This window comes from Lampris incognitus, chromosome 10 (genome assembly GCF_029633865.1).
Source record: "Lampris incognitus isolate fLamInc1 chromosome 10, fLamInc1.hap2, whole genome shotgun sequence".
NCBI lineage: Eukaryota > Metazoa > Chordata > Actinopteri > Lampriformes > Lampridae > Lampris > Lampris incognitus.
The window spans coordinates 14217466-14231603 of NC_079220.1; the positions used below are offsets into that span (position 1 = coordinate 14217466).

Sequence of the window (14138 nt, forward strand, 5' to 3'; positions counted from 1 at the left end):
AGGCCTCTCACTTGTGTGGATCATGTTGTTTGAGATGCCATTTTGAGCTGAACCCATTTCCACAATCACAGCATCTGAACGGCTTCTCACCTGTGTTAGTCCTTATGTGTGTTTGCAAAGCTGACTTCTGGGTAAACATTTTCCCACACATGGTGCTAGACATGGCCTTGAGTTTACCGCATATCGAGAGAGCTCTTGGACTAGAGTGGTGCATCACATCTGACTCATTCAAATTCAGAGTTCAAGTAAAACCCAATCCACTAACAAGGAGAGGTATGCTCTCTACTGTAGCCTCTATGTATGATCCCCTTAGGTTCATGGCACTCTTCGTCCTTTTGGGGAAACAAATACTCCACCAAATGTGCAGAGAGAAAATCGGCTGGGATGAAGAACTTCCAGAAAACCCAAGACGTCAGTGGGAGTCCTGGATCAGAGACCTACCCAAGCTGGCTGAAATGCAAATCAAAAGATGCGTCTTACCTCTAAGTTTCGGCAACATTAAAAGGTATGTGCTTCACAATTTTGCGGATGCAAGTGTCTCCGGATACGGTGGATATACTTATCTGTCTATACGCCCGTTTCACGCCGCGGCCATCTTGGATTAAAAAAAACCAAGCGGTAGGAACTTAGTCACGCCCCCTTCTTACTTCATTGAAAACACTGCTGGAAGCTACATGTCGTACTGCTGTGTACCATCCTGCAACTCCTATCAAAGAAGGGAAAGAGATAAATACTTGACGTTTCACCGCTTCCCCAAACGCCTGCACACCCGTAAGGCATGGGTGGTGAAAATTAAGAGGGATACAGGGCCACATTTTCAGGTAACTACCAATATCTTCACCTTTACCTAGCTAGCTGGCTGGATAGCTAGCTAGCTAGCTCCCTAGCAACGTTGTTAACTAGCTTTCTGGTTTAACTACAACCATAACAGTTAACATGTTGCTGACAGTAACGTCAGATATCATTTGTCATCATAGATCACAGACAACACCAGGGTGTGCTCAAAGCACTTCACTGAGGACTGTTTTCGCAAGACGTTTCTTGGGCTGACAAAACTGAAACCCGGAACTCTACCGACCATTTTCCCATGGTCAAATCAACCTACGCCGAGGAGGTAGCTAAGTTTACTAACTTTACTAGCAGACAGACATCACGGTAGGTCATGCAGAGCTATAATAACGTTAGCTGGATGTTGTCATGAAAATGATTTTAGGATGTTGATGAAATGAAACATAATATCTGCCATTAATAGCTTGTATTTTTAGGGTTCCTGTTCGTGGTGGTCAACCTGCTGGGGAGGTGACACCCGAGTCAGCAGATGAGCGAGTAACGTTTACAGTTGTGCACTCATGTTTACAACTAAATTCCACATTAAAATGCCATATGGCTAAATGTTTACTCCTCCTGCTATTATTGCAACAGACATTATGTACATGTAGGCCTACTGTATGCATTGAGCTGCAGAGGTTGCATGTACATTTAACGTTACTGTATGCATTGAACTGCAGAGGTTGCACCATGTACAGCCAGTTAAATAATATTGGGGTGACCAGTTTCACTGTGACTAAAACATTAGAAGGGAGACAGAAGTTTGACGTTGAAAAATGTTTGCTCCTGTTTGTAGTCGCATTGGTGACTTAATAGCGGAAGAGGAACATGAAGAGGAACATGAGGGAGATAGGTGAGTTGTTACTGTCAGTACAATACAATTTTTCAAACATGTAGATTACTGCATTGTATAATATCTACTCATATATTTTCGGAATGTGTGTGTGTGTGGTGTTAGTGTGTGTGTGTGTGTTAGTTAGTGTAGATAGCGGGACCGAAAACTAAAGCATTTATGATCCTAATTCTTTTTGGAGGTGGTAGGTATTGTCTCAGAGAGTAAGGGAAAAATCCCAGAAAATTAAAATTATGCATAATTATGCATAAATATGCAAAATATGAATTTTTCTAAAAATGGCTAAAAACCACTTTTCTCGGCATTTCAGATGATTCTGAGCATTTTTGATTTTTTCACCTATATAAAAAAATTTTTCTGGGACTTAGAAATGTTTTGGCATTATGCAAAATATATGCATTTTTGCAAAAATGCACTTATGATCCTAATTTTTTTTTGGAGGTGATAGGTATTGCTCCAGAGAGGACCAGAAAATTAAAATATAATTATAATAATAATGCATAATTATGCAAAATATGCATTTTCTAAAAATGGCTAAAAAACACTTTGCTCGGCATTTTCAGATGATTCTGAGCATTTGGATGGAGGGAGTTGGAGTGCGGGGGAGTAAACCACTTTTCTCGGCATTTCAGATGATTCTGAGCATTTCGGGGGAGGGAGTTGGAGTGGGGGGGGGTTTAGGGGCAGGGGGAAGGCGGTTAGCTGGCAGGATGAAGAGGAGGGAGATTTAGACGGGTGGATAACCAAACCGCTACATTGTAACGGGGTTCTTCTAGTGTGTATATATATATATATATAGATATAGATATATATATTCACTCACTAATCTTTCAATAGTGGATAGCTCTGTTCTGACACATCATCTTGATAACAGGAAAATGTGTGGATTTATATTGCTTCCCACATGTATGACATATCCTCATGTGTCCAGTGAGGTTTGGGCGACTCTACCTGATCATGACTACGACGTGAAGCCCCTTTCTGTGGAAGACCAGCTTGACGCAGTAAAGAAACGCATCGCTTTCCTGGAGGACGAAAATAAAAAGCTGAAAAGTGAGCGTTTTGGTCTAGAACGCTTCCAGTGTGCGCCCAATCTGATCAGGTTTTACACTGGTTTTAAGGATTACCACACCCTCAAAGCACTCTTCCTAACTTTACAGCCTACTGCAGAGTCCATGGTGCGATGGACTCAAATGCAAAGGAACAGCCATAACCTAGAACACATTTCTGTGTCTGGCTTCCATGCAGAGCATTTATCGCTGATTGATCAGTTTTTCCTGTTCTTGTGCTGTGTGAGGCAAGGCTTTTTTGCTCTGGATTTATCTGTACGATTCAATGTGTCGCCGGCCACAGTCAGCAGGAACTGTACGACGTGGGCCAACTATTTGCTCTTTATGTTAGGGACCCTCCCAATATGGCCTAGTAGAGCAGCAGTAGACGAGCTAATGCCACCAGTATTCAGGGAATTCTACCCAAACACAAGAGTGATACTAGACTGCACAGAGATCCGCATCGAGACAGCTAGTTCGAAGGTTTTGAACACCATGACATACTCCCATTATAAAAGTAACACTACACTGAAATCCCTAATTGGGATCACTCCCTCAGGGTCAGTTAGCCTGGTAAGTAATCTATACACAGGATGTATTTCTGATAAGGAGATACTAAGAGGTCAGGTGTTCTGGACCTCTTAGAGTCAGGTGATGAGGTCATGGCTGATAAGGGCTTCCTTATCAAAGACCTGCTTGATGAAATAGATGTAAAACTTGTCATCCCTGCATTTTTAGGCCCAAGTGGACAGTTTAGCTATGATGAGCTCACAGACACACAGAGTATTGCTGGCTTGAGAATACATGTCGAACGGTCAATAAGACGCATAAAGGAGTACCACATTTTTGATGGAGTCATACCCCTTTCACTAAGTGGAACAGTCAACCAACTGTGGACTGTGTGTGCTCTCTTAACAAATTTTCAGGGACCACTGTTTTAAACCTTTGTTAAATTCAGCTGACAAGAAAATAGTGCACACAAACCTTAGATAGATTGAAACATATTTAACTTCATTTCAGTACAGTCCCATTTTTTAGCCCACACCTTGAGATGAGCAATCACTATCTTAGTTTAGTAAACAATTGATGATTTGAGTTGGTAATGAGTTCCAGTTTATTGCTACAACAGAATGACAGTTGACCGAACATATTTTAGTTTAAAATGAACCAACAGTTTTGTTAAAGTTAGGACAAAGAATGAAAATATTGTAGATGGGACAATCTAATGTATAAATATTGAATGTACCGTATAAAAATGAAATGTATCTTATTTTTTATTTTATTGTGATTAAACAGCTTCTTTGAATACAGCCCTGTGTGTGTGTCTCTCCTCACTGGCACAGGAGAGGCAGAAAGTACTCGAAAAAGAAAAGATCCAGCTTAGTTTTCATATTGTGGTAAAAGACGGTAGGTGCTCGAGGTTGGTAGTCCAAACCATGTTTGTTGCTGGCCCCGGCTGCATTGATTTACGATTGAGTAAGAAGGGGGCGTGGCTAAATTCCCACCACTTGGTTTTTTAAAAATCCAAGATGGCCGCGGCGTGAAATGGGCGTATTGTTGTTTGGTAATGGGAGAGTCAAGAGTTTCACTAACCAATGTCACGACTATACCAAGACTTGAAATCTCTGCGGCCGTTGTTGCAGTTCGAACCAGTGACATGCTCTGGAATGAGCTAGAAATCCAAGGTTTGCAAGAGTTCTTTTGGACGGATTCCACAGTCGTTCTCGGCTACATAAACAATGACGCCAGAAGGTTTCAAGTGTTTGTAGCCAACCGCAACCGCATACAGAGTCAAATCAAGTAAAAAGCCTGAACAGTGGGTTTATGTTGCCTCTGAGGACAATCTGACAGATCATGCCTCTCGAGGTTTGACTGCAGAGCAACTTAAGACCTCAAACTGGTTCACAGGACCGAAGTTTCTTTGGCAAAAGAAAGTACCTAACAGAGAACACAAGGTGGGAGAAATCAAGGAAGATGATCCTGAACTTCGCAAGGCTTTTGTGTGTAACACTAAGACAAAGGAAGACTGATCATTATTGGATCGCCTACAGAAATTCTCTGATTGGTCAAGGGGCGTAAGAGCAGTTGCCAGATTGAAACGACAAGTCAAGGAATACAAAGGTGTGACGCAAAGAACCAACGAAAGCACAAGCCTAGAAGAAAGGAAAGAAGCAGAAGTTGCTATCGTCAAGCTAGTTCAAGAAGAAGCATTCTCAGATGAGATAAAGAGCTTGAAACTAAAGAAAGTAGTTACCAAGACCAAAGACAGTAAGCTGTACAAGTTAAGTCCATTCTTGGACGAAGAAGGCATCCTAAGGGTGGGATGACGCCCAAGTCAAGCCACGTTGCACCCACACGTCAAGAACAGCCACATATAACTTTTGCTTATCAAGCATTTCCGCAAAAGAATACACCATCAAGGACGTGGAATGACGATGAACGAAATGCGAGCTAATGGATGGTGGATCCTGGGATGCAGCAGTGCGGTCTCGTCACACATCTTAAAATGTGTCAAGTGCAGAGAGTACAGAAGGCGTACTAAAGAACAAAGAATGGATGACTTAGCACAAGATAGAACAGAAACAACTTAACCCTTCTCTTACACCAGCATAGGTTGTTTTGGTCCGATCTATGTTAAAAAAGGAAGGAAGGATCTCAAAAGATGTGGTCTCTTACTTACCTGTCTATGTTCAAGAGCCATACATATAGAGATGATTGATGATATGACAACTGACGCATTTATCATTGCTTTAAGAGTGTTCATTGCTATAAGAGGAAATGTTCGTCAACTAAGATGTGACCAAGGGACCAATTTTGTTGGTGCAAGGAGAGAGTTTACAGAACTCATGAAAGGAATGGATGAAGAAAGAGTGAAGGCTCTAGGATGTGAATTTCTTATGAAACCTCCAGCGGCAAGTCACATGGGCGGTGTCTGAGAGAGGCAAATAAGAACCATGAGGAGTGTTCTTACTGCTATTCTCGACCAGTCAGCACGAAAGCCCGACAGTCAGCACCTCTCTAAGAACGTTCCTGTATGAGGTTATGGCCATCACCAACAGCAGACCACTCACCACTGAACATTTGAATGACCCATCCGGGTCTGAACCTTTAACTCCAAACCACATCCTTACAATGAAGTCTACAATCATTCTGCCCCAACCTGGACAATTTGCCAGAGAAGAGCTTTATCTTCAACAGAGGTGGCGCCGAGTGCAGTATTTGGCTAATGAGGTTTGGACTCGATGGAAGAAGGAATGTCTTTTGAACTTACAACCAAGACAAAAGTGGCACAAGAACAAAAGGAATTAGAAGATCAACGACATCGTCCTTCTACAAGATGACCTGGCACCACGCAATGAATGGAAGCTGGCCAGAATCGCAGAAATCTATCCAGGGTCAGATAGTAGGGTGAGAAAACTAAGATTTTTGGTTAGTAACACCACATTTGGCAAAAAGGGGAAACCCAGAACTAAAACGGTGGTCCTTGAAAGACCTGTACAGAAGGTAGACTAAGGTGTTCAATGTTTTACCTGAAATTCCATGTTAAATGGTTAATAACAGGAAATGTTTCATTGAGAAGTTGAAGTGTTCATTTACAACAACCATTGTGTTTAGAGAAATCCCACACTAAGATATGTGTGTGTGATTTTGGCGGGAGTGTAACTGATGCCATTATATTTACACCATTTGTATAATTTGTCTTTTTCCAAGACCACTGTCATAATTGAGAGTTCATTTAAACTGCATTTGTTATTTACACATTATTTCATTTAGTACAGGTAATAGTACTATTATTTTGAAGTCTCAGTTTAAGGTTAGTACACGTACACATACGTATACGTAAGCTAACATGGTCTCTGTATTTTTTTCGTGAATACTGTGTGTTTAGTTTTCACGGTGGATTTGGAGAGAAGCCTTCAAATGAACCAATAGCAAGAAGTCCACTTGTGTCTCTTGTGTCTGCCTTTGCTTCGAGGGAATTACATGATGTATTCAGCTATTATGTATTCAGGTATTATGTTTTCAGGTATACGTCTTGAAAGTAAACGAGAAGTCGATCGTATTACACAAAAGAGCAAAATCATTTACTGCTGCTCTCTGAGAACTAGAGGAATACTGGATGAACCAAAAATAATTCACCTTATTCACCTCGCCGACACGCAGAATTGCCATAGTCGCCAATGTTAAAACTGCTATAAAATACACTTTCAAGAGTAGGAGCTGGAAATCATCTCAGTAGCTGCAATAAAACATTTCCCATGGCTGAGCTATGTTTTCTTACTGTCGTTCAGGTATGAGAATGTAAGAAAAGAGTTCCAGTCTGTAAAGTTTCACTTACAAACGAGAGACTGTACTAAGAGTTCCAGTTCGTTATGTCGCATTTAAACTCGACACAGTGAGGGACAGTCTGTATTGTTACACTTAATGATCGATATTAGAATCCCCCAATTCTAACTTGCACTACAGACAGGTTATGGGGTCATTGTTTTTGTAAAGCACTTTGAGTGGCTGTTGCAGGTAGAAAGTGCTATATAAAATGTAACCTGATTGATTGATTGATGGATTTGTGAATGAAAGTCAATCAGCCGAGCAGCCATTCGCCTTCATTCATTTCATTTCATTGAACAACCCCCCCCCCCATATTTCCCGTTCAGTCAGTCTTATAATGGCAGGAAAAGCACTGTTTTTTTCTGTCTGTGTGTACGTGTATGGAGAAGGGGCCTGGCAGAGAGCTGCACTGCACTCCTCCAGCTGGATTTAAATGTACAGCGCTGAAGACTGTAATTTTTTGAAGTTACTGACACCCTATGGCGATACGTTGTAATTGCAATGTTGTTTGAGTACACCAAATCCTCCAGAAAATGCATTAGAAATGACACGAAGACGCCATCCCACCAGCTGAAACACTTCCTCACTTCTTTAATCTCTGCATTTTAAAAAAATAGAAGACTTTCACATTCCACAGCATATATATAAATATATATATGATATTGTAACGTGCATGGATAAGTAGACACGCTGGCCGCTGACTCGCGGGTCTGACCCTTTCAGTCGAGCGGTTAGCGATTGCTCCTGCGATGCGGGCCATACAGGTTCGCTTCCCGGCCGCGGCAGTTCCTGTGGTTGCGTTGTCCCCCGAATTCGCTACAATATATTGTAGCGAAGTTGCTACCACGTCAGAATTGTGCCAATTGTCCTGTTTTACCCATCAGGCACTGCGTGCAGATTGTCAGTTGTTATTAAATGTTTTGTAAGTGTTTTATGTGGTTTTAGGTGTTTATGTGATTACTATTTGTTGTGGTGTAATTGCAGTTGTAATTCGGTTGTGTTGTGTAACCTTGTAACTGAAACCCTGAACAACTTTGTTGTTCGAGTTGATGAGCCCCATGTATTGTGTCACATTTCGTTAAGTTCTTGTTTCTGTGTGAGTTCAATAACGGGGCTGCAAAGTTACTTTTGTTGTTACTTCTACGTTCGCCACAATATTATATATCATATACCACAGCCACTGAGGATGCACAAGCCAGTGCATCTTTAGTGCCGGTCTCAAGCCCGGACATATGGGGAGGGTTGCGTGAGGAAGGGCATCCGGCGTAAAATCTTTGCCAAATCAAATATGCGGATCATAAATAAGACGGATGATCCGCTGTGGCGACCCCTAACGGGAGCAGCCGAAAGTAGTAGTAGATATTATATATCATAAATACGTATATGCATGCAGGGATCACAGCGGATGATGTCTGCCGAGGGTGTTGGAAAATGGCAGATGGCACATGTCCTATGTACCTTCCCACTGAATTTGTTAATCTTGCTTGCTTTAATTAGTCATTGTTATTCACATCAATCAGGATTCTTGTAGAATTTCTCATAGCAGCATGAACTTGGATTTTTTTTCGAGCTAAAAATTCAATTTCAATGTGCGTTTTAATTGTTTGGTGTTTTTTTCCCACGATTCAAATTTAGCTTTGTTAGTGACACACATCCAGGAATAAAAAAACAAAAACAAATCCATCATGGATAAGGAAGATGTCATTTTGGTCTGAACCGCTCCGAGGAGAAAACACGCAGTGCAACGTGGCCCACAAATATTTGAATGTCCGCAAATAAATCTTTTTATGTTTATGATTTTAAAACGGATATGCATATAAGTATGAAATGATCTGCAAAACCACCCGTTGACAGTTAGGATGGAGTAGGAAAAACGACCAGATAGGTGAAAATAAAATAATGTGTTTCAAAATAAGATGCATGGATTCATATATGTGTGCAACACGCATATACTCGTATTAAATTCTCTCTCTCTCTCTCTCTCTCTCTCTCTCTCTCTCTCTCTCTCTCTCTCTCTCTCTCTCTCTCTATACATGCAATTAAGCATAGTGTGTCACCGTTAATAAGGTATGTGTCATTAAAACATGACGGCAATCCTTCAAATGTTCTCTACAATTTTGATAAGTGCAACAGTTAAAATCCACGAGACCTTTGGAGACCCCTACTCTTCCTTTATGTATAAATACCATTTAGAAAAGAATCCTAACTGCGAGTAAACACGTTATCCAGCGTCTGTCGGTCACTTATCATGTTGACATACTGACATTTTGGATTCTAAGACGGTGTCAGCAGTCCTCTCGTGCATTTTAGTCCCCATCATGCATTTGAGAGAATAAGAGACTGCATCTCTATTACAGCAAGATGAGAGAGACCATTAGATCGCATGCCTCATGACCCACGTGGTCGCAACGTCGCTGGTTCGAATCCAACCGTGACCTTTGTTGCACGTCATATCCCTCCCTCTCTCCCCCTCCCTTATTTCCTGTCTGCTTCTTCACTGCACTGTCTAATAAAGGCAAAAATACAAAATAAGATCTTTAAAACGAATGACAGCTCAGCAAGACTCTTGATGCCTTTGGCCTCGTGCCAGTCCTCACTGTTTTGGGGGAGCACTTTATCCTCCGTTTAGCTGGCGTGTATTGTTTGAATGGTGGCGCAAGGGGGCCTCTGCGTGGAAAGGGTACGTTCGAGAGAGTGACTGAACAGGGAAAGAGAGAGGGAGAGAGGGAGACAGAGATGTGGGGAGGGGCTGTGGCGGTGCGTTATCAGCCGGGGGAGGGGGCGGAGGAGGGGTTACAAGTCCAGTCCCGCGGAACATCCTGCAAACATGAGTCTGTGAGCAAACTCCTCTCTTTAGTATCTGGCAGGCGCCTAACAGTTGCTTTAACTCGGCTTATCCCTTGTTTTTCTCCTTCTTCTAACAAATCTGCCTCTTCTAACAACTGGTTTTATTTTGTTTTTTTGTTTGTTTTTTTTTTTTTACTTCACTGTTGTTGACCCCTTTCGATGCTTCTGCCGGACTCGCGTGCGCGTGTGCGTGCGTGTTGTTTGGGACGCGCCGGACTGGGACATCCGAAATGACGGAGCCGTAGGGGAGGTCGGCGGAGCAGAGGCACGCTGCCGACGATGGATTTCAAGAAGACGAAATTCGGACGGTAGAGTAAACGCTGCAGGAAGTTCCCCGACATGTTTGGTGTGTCTGTGTGTGTGTGAGCGCCGGGCGCCCCGCGCGGCTTTCTGTCTGACAGCTCGTGTGCAGCCATGCGCGCTGATGCGTAATCAGTCGGATGTTATAGATTACTTTGTGTGGGTCTGCGTGTGGGTGCGCGTTTGTGTGGATGGATGGATGGAGGATAGATACGGAAGGAGAGAGAAGAATAATGGAAAGGGAGTCACTTTCATTTTCAATAGGCTACTGTCAATCACCGTGGAAGTCTCTGCTGTTCTATCTGTTCACTCATTTATACATATGAACAGAAACGCTGCGCACATCTCCACGCACACACACACACACACACACACACACACACCCGTTTGCATCACCGTCATCTACTTTCTAGTTCTTGTGTACAGACGTAACAGCAGATTAACATGGCAGTGTGAGACTTGCCAGGGATTAGTTTTGCACAACATAACAATGCCACAACACACCGTTCTTACTGCGCGTCTTGCCAAGCTGGTGTCTGTAGTTTTTAGGCTTTTTAAAATTTTTTAAATTAATTGTTTATGTTTTGTTTTTTTTACTTTTTGTGACTCCAGCAGTTTCCTGGCAGTGTGTGTGTGTGTGTGTGTGTGTGTGTGTGTGTGTGTGTGTGTGTGTGTGTGTGTGTGTGTGACTGCATATCCGTGCGCGTACGTACGGATGCGGCTGAGCGTCTGGGAGTTATTCGCGGTCCTTGTGTCTATTTGCCAGGCTTGTCTGTTTGTGTAATTGAGACTTGGGGACGATCGTGAGAACCGGTGTTCAAGTCCCAGGGGAGGTGAGTCTGACTGCTAAACTGCACGATAGACCAACGCGCACGCGCACGCTCTCACACGCACGCTCTCTCACACACACACATTCCTGTTGTTTCTTTAAACGTAAGCAGTCCCGTTGCTGTATAGCATGTGCTGTAAGGGGCTGCAACACACACACCCCCCCGAACACGTGCCCACTCACACACACACACACACACACACACACACACACACAGCGCCACACAAAAACTCCCCCACATGGCCTCGCGTATAAGTGCAAACATATTGTACGGTAGAGTAAGGGCAGAGCAGTGGAACAACTAGGTAGAGAGGTGGAGTTTGGGTAGGAGATGGATAGAGAGATGGATGGATATAGATAGAGTGAGAGAGCGAGAGGGGGAAAGAGAGAGAGAGAGAGAGAGAGAGGTGATCGCGTTCTGTTGATGTTGACAATGGCCCTTCTGATGAGGGTTTCTGTACCCCTTTTACATAAGGTCATTACATTCCACACACAAACACACACACACACACACACACACACACAGACCTGTCATGACTGATTAGTGGACATGAGAGCATTGCTTTCATGTCCATTATTAGGGGTACAAAACAATAAGTGCCCACAAAACCCCAATAATGTATCATTGTGCGGTTGGCTTTGCTCACAGAACTTAGGTTAAAAAAAAGAAGAAGCAATTGAACACCTTTTTTTCTGGAGAAAACACAATTTTATAACGTTACACAATCACTTTTCCTTGTAGAAACTGTGAAGCAGGGCTAAATTCTTCCTTAATCACGAAAAACAAACCGACTGGCCAGCGCTGCGAAAGCATTCTCGCTGATTTTCCTCTGTGCGCTGCCCGCTCATTATCCAGACCTTCACACCTCGCTGGGGTTTTCAGAGGAGCAGAGTTGAGTCTGCACTGGGAGTTGCCGTGTCCTGTGACACCTATGAGGTTAGGAGGCGTCGAGACTTGAAGACTTTTGAGCTTTTTAATGAACCCTACGATGCGCCCTGTCCCCCCTGACAGACAGGCTAGACATACCAGCGTGAAAGGCCAAAATGCAATATTAGTTAATTAGCATGGGAAGGAGCCAGCGCACATGAGAGTGTATGGCATACCATGCACACACATAATAACATAGGTTGTGTGTTATCATGTGCCGTCTCAACATAGGAAACAGTGAAGAAGAGGAGTCGCAGCAAGTGTGCAGATGAAGTGCACGATGAGCATGACACACGATGAGCAGCGACTATACCGGTGTAGACATACCGAACATGTGTGATGTGTTGTGCATGAGAGGCATGTAAGATGGCGCAGTGTGTGGTTGAGTGATGGGACAGAAGCGTGAGGCGGATAGACAGACCGCTTGCTGCAAGTGGAGGGAAAGAGCGTGCAGCTTTTGATGCTCTTCTGCCACAATGAAATGGGACGCGAGCGAGAAGGAAACCAAAAGAGAAGCAGAGCGGTTGGTGAGAGAAAAACCGTGAGAGAATGTGTGTGTGTGTGTGTGTGTGTGTGTGTGTGTGTGCGCGCGCGCGCGCGTGTGTGTGTTTAAAAACCAAGCACAATGTACCTACAGAGAGTGAGAGAGAAAGAGAAAGAAATATAGAGAGATAAACACAGATGGAGAGGGAGAGAGATGTGTTGTCCACATCGTTGTGAGCTTGATTTGTGTTGTGCTGTCATGGTGCAAATGTTCTTCATGTCAACATGAACAAAGACGAAGAGTCAAGATCGGCCAAACAGAGGATAGAGGTAAACCAGAGACAGGCCTGTACGAGTCTGGGTGGATGCAGAAATGGAGAATATGTGGTGAAGGAGCGGATGGCTGACAAAGAGTTTGGCTTTACCCAGGTACAGATATGTGTAGGTAACTTTGTTAAAAGAAACACTCAACGGTAGGGAAAGTGCTCAACAAATAAGGAGCAAAACAATCCAGTGGATTATATATATATATATGTGTGTGTGTGTGTGTGTGTGTGTGTGTGTGTGTGTGTGTGTGTGTATATGTATACATATACACACACATATATATATATACACAAAAATATATACATATATATATGCTAGTTCAATGATGGCAAAGCAATACATCAAGAAACTAAATAACTAGCAAGCATTTAAAAGCATGTAGCAAAAACACACACACATACACCCTGTGTGTGTGTGTGTGTGTGTGTGTGTGGGGTCTTCACATGCGTGTGTGTGTCTTTACATGCACACACACACACAAGTGCAGGCAGGGTGTGTGTGTGTGTAGACATGTTTAGAAACACACACACACACACACACACGTGTAGACATGTTTGTTTCTAGATGTTTATGATTGTGTGTGCGTGTGTGTGTGTGTGTGTGTGTGTGCATGTGAAGACATGTTTATGCTTGTGTGTGTGTCTTTGCAATATGGCACACACACACACACACACACACACACACACACACACACACACACACACACACACACACACACACACACCCTACTTGAAGGGTGTGTGTTGTATGTAAACAGTGAACACTTGTTTAACAGGTTCTCTGTTGTTCAAAGTAAAAACAAAAATAATAATTACTATAATGTTAGAAGTGTTGTCTATAAAACATAAATATCAATTAGTATTCCGCTCCTCAATTGTTGAGCACTTTTATCAACACCATTGACGGTTTCCGAAAAAACCCCGCTATATATATATATAAATAAAAAACACATGGTACGAGAGCCCATCAACAGATAATAACAACGAGCTAAAACAACATGAGAGCAGCTCGTGTTTAAACATTAGCAGTGATGACAAGGGGCTTTCAGCAGCGATATTTACCTGAAAACCTGCTTCGTGTTGACATGTATTTCCAGAAATAACAGTTAAAATGTGTTTCCAGAAACAACAGAGAGTTCAGCTTTACATGAACACTCAAAGCACTTTCTCACCACTTCTTTCTGAAGTAATGTAGGTCATCAAGTAGTATATATTTTACTTTTCTATTCTATTAGCCCTGCTGTGGCGACAGGAGTGGGTGCAAGTCCATGAATACTGGGATGGCCTCCAGCGCTTTACCTGTGCCCCCCCCCCCCCCCCCGTCCATAGGGTTAGTGGTTGTGTGTCAGGGAGGGCATCCGACGTA

The 14138-nt window shown here is 42.9% G+C and overlaps 1 protein-coding gene across 3 annotated transcripts in view; it reads left to right on the forward strand.

Moving 5' to 3' along the window:
* The first annotated feature begins 9876 nt into the window (after nucleotides 1-9876).
* Nucleotides 9877-14138, forward strand: part of mmd2a (monocyte to macrophage differentiation-associated 2a) — a 14191-nt gene continuing 9929 nt past the window's right edge. For 2 of the 3 annotated variants that reach the window (XM_056287835.1, XM_056287837.1), the window contains exon 1: nucleotides 9877-10214. In XM_056287835.1, coding sequence (XP_056143810.1) covers nucleotides 10186-10214 — 29 coding nt within the window. In that variant the 5' untranslated portion in view covers nucleotides 9877-10185. Of the gene's footprint in view, nucleotides 10215-10972; nucleotides 11040-14138 lie in introns of all 3 variants that reach the window. The other variant, XM_056287836.1, reaches the window with a different exon arrangement.